Source organism: Tympanuchus pallidicinctus, unplaced genomic scaffold (assembly GCF_026119805.1).
Source record: "Tympanuchus pallidicinctus isolate F22 unplaced genomic scaffold, pur_lepc_1.0 scaffold8, whole genome shotgun sequence".
Classification (NCBI taxonomy): Eukaryota; Metazoa; Chordata; class Aves; order Galliformes; family Phasianidae; genus Tympanuchus; species Tympanuchus pallidicinctus.
Window position 1 is genome coordinate 37675830 of NW_026294802.1, and position 9067 is coordinate 37684896.

Sequence of the window (9067 nt, forward strand, 5' to 3'; positions counted from 1 at the left end):
GTTTTCATTGTTAAGAATGTTGACTTAACAGAGTATAAAATAGGAATCTATGTGCATGATAGCAGCATATTTAAAGTCCTGGTTCCTTTTCTCCTGCTGCTTACATTCAATGAACCAATTATTCAACTGAATACTTACAGTAAAATATCAGGACACTTAAAATAAATGCTAGACTTCATGCTGCTATAATGACTGAAGACTATTCTGAAAACAATGAAGGAAGTCCAGCCATCCTTACTATATCAGGAGAAGATGGAAATCTGCTTCACGGGATTCCAGCCCAGATTCCCAGCTCACATGCAAGCACCAAAAGTGGTTTTTCTGTACCTGTGGATGAAGGAAAATTTCTGGAAAAACCACCCCTATCTTACATAGCCTTAATTGCAAAGGCAATTCTTTCTTCCCCTGCAAATAAACTGAATTTAGCTGCTATCTACAAATATATTGAAGACAATTTTCCTTTCTACCGGAACAAAGGTCGAGGCTGGAGGAACAGTGTGCGGCACAACCTGTCACTAAATGACTGTTTCATCAAGGTGGGAAGATGTGAGGATGGCAAGGGGAACTACTGGAGTATCCACCCATCAAACTTAAATGACTTTGTTCAGGGGGACTTCAGGCAACACCGACGGGCACGAAAGCGAGGACGTCAGAAGGAGTTAGACAGTTCCCTTGCTATGAATTATTTCATGCCATGGGGACACTATCTCTCCTACCCAGCACCAGGTGTATTTTACCAAACACATTATTTTCAAGATCCTCTGTGGAAAATGCTCCATGCTGACAGACTGCAGTTTATGCATGAATATCAAAAGTGGAATGCAAACAGCGATTTAATCACAGGGAAGTTTTTACCTCTGCTACAGCCTAATAAACCACAGAGAATTTCTATGGACTGGTTTTACAGATTTCCTGCTACTTCAGCTATGCATCAGAATATTTTCCTAAATATTCAGCAGACATTGCCTAATTCCTTGTTTTTCTCTCCTCAGAAGCAGCAATGAAGTTAAGCATTCAGATATATCTGTAAGTACTAGATAGTACTTGAAGTGCAGTGGCTTCACAGGCATCTCTGCTTGGGGCCCTATCAACATACAATATATTAGTATATATTTTACAGTTTTTAATGTTTATGCTGTGTTTAAAGACAGCAAAAGAACTCTCTTCCTCATGTAAGCCAGTGATTGCCAATGATTGTTACTAAGAGTATTAGTTTTTAACTGACTACAATGAATTTTTTAAAAAATAAGTCTACTGAACAATAGCAGTGCATTGATTATTATGAAATATGAATGGATTTCACTGGGCATTCTGCTCTAGGTGACCCTGCTTGAGCAGGAGGGTTGGATCAGATGGCCTCCAGAGGTCCCTTCCAGCCTTAACCATTCTGTGATTCTGTGATTCTCTATTAGCACTGACTGCCCAATAAAATTATTTTAAAATTATTCCATATTAATCATTGCCATTGTAATATACTACAGCACAATTTTTAAATTAATATGTATATTTGTGAATGCATAACTATATGCTCAAACATGTACACCCATTTATACAATTATATTTATATTATGTAGATTGCTCTGAAGGTAATGCCTCCTATTTTTTTTCTATGGAAATCACAACATGTAGAAAGAGCACGACAACACTATTGGATAGAGCAAAATCTCAGCTACAAAACACTGTTTTTCAACATAGTCATCACCACTGTCTATGCACTTTTGCCATCGATGAACAGAGTCTGCATGCTGCACTCATAAAAATATGCATGGCTGTCCGGATTATGGTTTGTCTTTCACATTGTTGTCACTGATGAAAAGCATCAACCACAGCCTCACTGTGCTCACACTCATTGTTTGGTGTCCATAAATATTGAGAAAGCATCAATGCTTGTCAAGGGATGCAATTTTTTCTGCATGGAAGAATTCAATGACACATCTTTGCTCCATATGCATTTCCACATCAGATGCCTTTCTGCCAGACTGCCCTTTTTCTGCCATCTATCACACAACAACATGTAAAGGAATATTGTTGGGAAGGTTCAGACTCTGCTGCCATACCATCAACATTCACCTCTGACATCGTGTGCCAGCATAATAAAATAGGAGGCATTACTTTAGGAGTAAAATGATAAGAATTAATACATTTTTCCTTTGTCAGCTGTGGAAATCATTAAAATGCTACTTGTTGTTTACTACACTATTGGAAATACTAAATGAGTTATACTTCTATTCATTTAGTTGTATACATTGGCTAGAACTTACTTTCTACTATTAATTCTGGCGTATTGATCCAAAGATCACTGTACATTTATATATCTTTATCAATTAAATGTATACTTGCTCCTGTTTGAATAAATTCCCAGATGAATAAATATATCAAGTGAAATAGAAATGCATTATTTTTAATATGTTTTTAAGTTCAAGCCTGGTTCTTAAATGTAAAGCAACATTTTAATTGATTAGTTAATGACAGCATGACTAATTTCTGGTTTGCCCATTATTTGGGTATATTCAATTTAAGAAATTTTCACTCTTTAGTTAATGTCACCTATGCAAAATTGCTTAAGCTTGTACCTATGCTTTCAGTTTACATTATCATACGTATTGACATAAGTGCTTACATATTTATAGAGTATATGATGATACTAAGTATTCAAATATGTTTATTAAATGTAAATATCTATCTAGTAACCTTATTGTAATAGAATTATTTTATTAAGCTTGATATTTAAAGTACAGAAAATTAGTTTTACACTTAAGGCTGCTTGAAATAACTGTTGAAAGGATTTATCCTATACTCTGTGCATGTTCACTATTTGATTAAGAGTACTTATGACTTTATGGATGTATATTTTATTTTCAATTGCTAAACATTTTACCATACTTATCAAACTTTCAGAAAAACTTGCTTTGAAATATTATGGCCAGCATGTTGAGGAAAGTGATCCTGCCCCTCCACTCCATTCTGGTTGGGCCTCACCTGGAGTGCAGATGGGAGTCCTCAGTACAGGAGAAACATAGTCCTATTGGAGCATGTCCAGAGGAGGGCCGCAAAATGATCCAAGTGATGGAATACCTCTCCTATGAGGACAGGCTGAGAGAGCTGCAGCTGTTGAGCCTGGAGAAGAGAAAGCTCTGAGGTGACCTGATAGAGGCCTTTCAATATGTAAAAGGGGAGCTTCAGGAAAGAAGAAGACAGACTCTTTACCAGGGACTGCGGTGATAGAAAAAGGGGAAGTGGATTCAAGCTCAGGGAAGGCAGATTTAGGTTGGATATAAGGAAAAAATCTTTTACAGAGGGGTAGATGAGGCACTGGAACAGACTGCCCAGAGAAGTGGAGGATGCCCTTTCCTTGGAGACTTTCAAGGCAAGGCTGGATCAGGTCCTGGGCAACCTGATCTAGCCATGCATGTTCCTGTTCATTGCAGGGGTGTTGGACAGGATGACCTTTAAAGGTCCCTTTCAATATCATTCTATGATTCAGTGATTCCATTTGCTCACTGAAAAGGTGGATTTGAGTGATAAAGCTCTAAAGAGTCTGCTGCGATAAAGTCATGAGCAGCTGTTCAGTATGTTCAGCATGTTCAGTATCTGAACAAAACATGAGACCTGGATAATGACTTGGGCCCTTGGCCACATAGGAAGACAGGATGGAGTAAAGGAAGGTGGTAACTGGGGTAGAAAAAGGAGACCAGACTTGCTGATCGAGGAGGCGGGAGCTCTGAGATGTTTGAAGAACACAAACTGTGAATGCCAGGCAATTAATATCAGATGAAATTAAAAACTAAGAGTAAGAAAATCTGGGATGTGTTTAAGGAATAGCAGGCAAAAACTCTTTGCCTACAAGTTCATGTACTAAAATGCCTGGGATGGAATGTAATACTCAATTCCTTAGCTGTCAGCAAATTACTTCAAAATTACACGAGACAATCAGTTACTCCTGTTTTCTCTCCATTAGCTCACTTGGTAAAAGTCTGTGACGTGCGCCTTACAATATTCTTAGAAGGACACAATGCCAGTTGACATTATCTTCTATGACAAAGCAGAGCTGGAGGAGGGAAATGGGGGAATGAGTGTATAACATAGAGATTTGCTTGAGCTGATGTGATCTGGTGCCTAACAGGACATCATTTAAGCCTAGACTAACCATATTAGATTGTTTTTGAAAGAGAATTTCATTTTACTGCACTAGTGACAGTGGTAGAAATGTGGTATGTAAAACAAATCTATGCCCCAGTTTCCTACAGAAACGTGATCAGAGGAACTCACATGCAGGAGGAATCTTTTTTTTCTGCTTAGATGTTCATATTTTATTTGAACATCACTTTTAAATAGTTTCCATACCACTAGTATCCAACATACCATAGTCTGGGAACTCCCATTTTAGATATTCTCAGTATGATTATGTAGCTGTTAGTATGCTTCCTTCCTTTTTTTTTCAATGTGTTTGAACTTTTTGCTTGTTTGTAGACCATCTGCACACCCCTGTTTAGGAGGATTCTACTCATAATGAACAACTTTTTTCCCCCCTCATATTCAGACACAACATCTATTCACTATTTTATTATTATCCTTCAAAGTCATAATACAGCCTACTTTAAATACCCTGAGTGATGAGGAGCGTCTTGAAACACAGACTAAAAGACTGAGGCCAAATGTACATGCTTGCTGTGGACCTCATGCCTGTGAAATCATGTTTTCATGCTCAAGGCCCAGCTCCCAGTGTGCTGGTGTTTGACTCTGTGTTCAGCACATTTGCCACAAGGAAATCAGTGACCATCCGTGAAAAGTTTGATTTTGATAACTTGTCCAGAAATACTGCAGCAGAGAAAAGAGGAAAGCTTTTCTTCAAGGCAAACTTCAACTGCTGTAATATAGACATCCTTTTTCTTCCTATCATATTTAATCCAGCTTTTTAAATACTTTCCAACTTCCACAACAAAGCCCAGCATTTCTTCGTTACACAATTAAAAGTACATCCAGTGAGATGTACTTTGGATATTAAATCAGGCAAGAGAAAAGAGACTCTTCATATAATTAAAGGCAATATTGTAATGCCTTCAACTAAGGTAAAGGCCAAGTTAAGAAGGCACAATTTAGACAAGATGCCAGTTTTTTTCCCTAGCCTGTGAAAGCTTGTCATTGCAATCTTAATAGCGTTTTTCATCACAGCTGAAGGGGTAGGGTTAGTATGTCATTATGTGATGAAAATGTCAAAGTACTAATTTGCAAACAACCTGAAGTCAAAATTTAAAAGCAATATGAAACAAATCAAGTTAGGTGTTTTACCAGAATTCTAAAATCCCAAATCTGCTTAGCATATAAAAATAGATTATTTTCTAATTTTGATCACCCTACAGTGAGAGGACATTAAATTTCTGATACAGGAAACTACCATTTAATGAGAAGAAACAAATGTTCATGAAAATTAAATGGATGAATTACGCACTTGTACAGGAATGTCTGAGGCAGCACATGTGGAGTGAAAGACTCCGAGAAGTGAAAACAACAGTTACAAATGCTGAATTACAGAATATCTGACATTAACACCGTATCCAAAAATCACATATTGTCAGCTTCAGTATTTTCAGCCAAAATGCATTAGCAAGGTTGATAAAAATACCAGGAAATCAAATTCTCAGCATTTGGACCACTGTTATCTCTGTTCTTCTCATAAATAAGGCAGAGGTCATCTTTTTACAGCAGATCTACTTTAAGAGTACACAGTTGAAATACCAGTGTATGATATAAATAGGTGGAATGGAGGTCACATTTGCTTTCATAAATAAATAATACCAATTGCTCTCTTCTTTTTTTGCACTAAAATATGACTTCTACTTAATGAAATTGTGTTTGAACCATTCATTTCCTAACACTTTCAATAAATTGTGTCTTAATGATGAGTAGTAAGAAAACTAGGCCTGAACACAAGTACTTCTTACTAAAAACACCTTATAATCATATCAAGGTAAATAATAATACTCCCTTTGCAGCTGGCCTTCATCAGATTATACAAACATTTATTTTAAAATTTCTGTAAACTAAATCTATAATATCCAGACAGTTAGTGTACAGTTTAGTTTCTGACACATTTGCTGCCCAGCACAATTGCTGACTCAGTCTTGACTTCTTTTGCATGGAAAATAACTTCTGGCCAAGAGCACAAATAAAAGCTTTATCAAAAAAGAAGTTTCTAAGCAGTGTTAACTACTCAAACCACTCACACATCAAGACAGAAACTTATACCCACTCAACAGTTACACATTCCTTGCACACCTGCTGCAGCTCACGGACAACTTCCCTTTGGAATCTGCAAAGCACAAATACTTCTTCCATCCTGGTGAGCCTTGTACACACAGATCCATGAGGCTCTGCCAGGTTGGGACACCGTGAGAGGAGAAAAAAAACCGAAAACACTTAAACCCTTTGAGCATTGGTATAACCTCAAATGAGATTATGAAAATGCCTCATCATAATTACACAGGAAATATACAGCATCACTAAAGGACAAAATCATGTTTAATTAATTGCCTTCATGTACCTAAAACTTTTAATTTCTTTGAAGTGTGCCTTTAACCAGAACCTTCCCAGGTTTCTTATCTGGCCTGTGTATGTTACAACTATGCAGCAATTGTAACATCTCTTATCTGTGTTATTTGTCAAATAGAGATAATTGCATACAGATGTAATTCTGTCTTTGTCATAAAGTCACATGTACATGCCAAATGGATCATGTCAGAATGAGTCAAAATATACAATTTTTGTACCATAAACCAAAATTTTAACCCTTTTATTCAGCACAGACTCTTGACCAAGTGCATCCACACACCAGAGAAATGCTTGCAGACTTTATCTGTACCACAAAATCATACCGTACTAGTTTTCTTATCTGCCTGACAGACTCCTCAGCAAAGTATGTAGTAGACTTGAGTCAACCTGATAGCTCAGCAAACAAAGTCTCAGTTAAAGAGCTTGCTCCTGGGAAGTTCTGTTAAATCGTGTCTCCAGATAGAGCTGTCAGCTCTTCAATAAAAAAATTCCTGCAGCTTTCAACAGATTCTGCAGCATTTTTAGCTGTTTTAACACTGGATTTGGTATTGTGCTTTCAGTACGCAGAGCTTACATATTTGGGTCCTTTGAAGATAGTGCATGGTTTATACTACGTTTATGAACACACAGTCCTTTGAAGGTCTAGTGTGTCTGGAGCTGAGAAAGAATACTCAAACAGAAACAAGATGAAGTGCCTGGCCAACTGGATTTTCAAATGGCTGCCTCACTGCAAGTGAAAGAGTAGAAAAGTATTGGGGACATCCCCAGTACAAGGAAGAAAGATCTAATAAGTCTGAAGTTACAGTCAAAAATAACGAGGAGTAAATGCATCAGACTTAGGTTGGGTATCCATCAACAGGCAGTTACCAATTTTCTTTTGGAGGAGACATCTGCCTTTTTAAGCAATGAATGGCACCAGAACAGCTACCACACTTTCATTAGTAAGACAAAAGCCAGTTATCTGGGGGCTGGCATAGTGTTTCATGATTCCATGCTGTCCAAATATGTGTAAGAGAAAGCTTTATTAAAGATACTAGGCTTAACAAAGTCACAGTCACAAGAAAAGGGAAACCTCTAGGTATCAGATTATATATACTTGATTTTACAGCTTAGGAAGGAAAGGGAACAGAGGGTCACCCAGGTGTAACAGAACTTGCAGATCTTGAATGTCATGGAGGACTGTGAGACTGAAGATTCTGACTCTCAGAGCAGCCCCCATACTGGCGTAAGGAAGCCCAGACCCTCATGTTCAGAAGATGTTCAGAAGTATGTTCCTCTTCTGTTCTAGTGACACAGCAAATTTTGGACATGAGAAATGGCAGTGCAATAATAACTGAAATTCAACCTAAGTAAACTAATTTAGCATGTAATTCAAACAGTTTGCTCTTGTTGAAGCCAATTGCCCAGCAATTCTAAAAGGGAATAATTAGTGCTATGGTATCCTACTTGGAGCAATATTCCAGTCTTCTAGTGTTGCTGTTGATACTGTAAGCAAATCAGATTGAACCACATGTGCTCAGAACACAATTTTGATCATAGAATGCGATTCAATCTTTTTAATCAAACATTAAAAATCAAAATATATAACAAGTATATGTTACTGTACACTTCAAAAACCATCACAATATAAAAAGTCGAGATATCAACTCAAATAAAGCAATATTTCTATAGGCTGATATTTAAAACCCTATTACAGAAGAAAATTTTATCTTCTTTTTAACAGCTCCATGAAAATTGCAAAGATGTCTGTTCAAGACTTTCAGAATTATTTAGTAATTCTGTTTCACAAGTAATATTCTAGAGTTCATGGTATATGGTAACACATGTAAGTATGTAAATAATCAGCCATTAAATATAACGCGGCATCTAATCCAATCTTCCCACCTAGATATCGATTCCACAAATTTAATCATTTCCCTCTTCATCTTTCAACGTTCAAATAATATTTTCATGTCTATCATTATTTGTACAATCAATAAGTTAAACTGTTGGAATTAGAAGAAGTGGCAAAGGATAATTATTGTAAGCAAAGATCGTTCTAAATCTAGAAGCTAGAGAAGGAGTTTGAGAAAAGCCTGCAGATGTTTTGAAATGGATTTTGCTTGGTAATAGTTTCTGAAAAAGATCATGGTGGTATTTTTACAGAAAACACACATAAGCTGAACTTCATAGTCCAGAAGTGCTTATAGTGTTAAGAATGCAACATTATGCATGAACTGCACTATTAGTATATTTTCAGTAAAAGATGTATTTTAAACATCTGAGTAGTAAATTATTGAAATTGTTTAATATAGAAACAATCCCAGACATCTGTGGTATACACATACACAAGTGTGTGTGTGTGTGTGTGTGTGCACAGAAAAGCATGTGTGCATATTAACGAATGTACACAATCTTATAATTTTTAAATTGTTTGTAATTTTGCAGTGAGTTGAACAACTTTATGTCAGTACAGCTGGTGTGAAAAGCAAATCAATGAGGCTTCAGTATTAATAGCTGGCATGTTTTCTGCCTTTGC

The 9067-nt window shown here is 36.7% G+C and overlaps 1 protein-coding gene across 1 annotated transcript; it reads left to right on the top strand.

The window, feature by feature from the left end:
- LOC128073275 (fork head domain-containing protein FD5-like) lies at positions 1–2114 on the top strand. Its single transcript, XM_052667970.1, has one exon. It carries the CDS (start codon positions 189–191, stop codon positions 1002–1004), a length of 816 nt encoding a protein of 271 aa, XP_052523930.1. The 5' UTR covers positions 1–188; the 3' UTR covers positions 1005–2114.
- The last annotated feature ends 6953 nt before the right edge of the window (positions 2115–9067 follow it).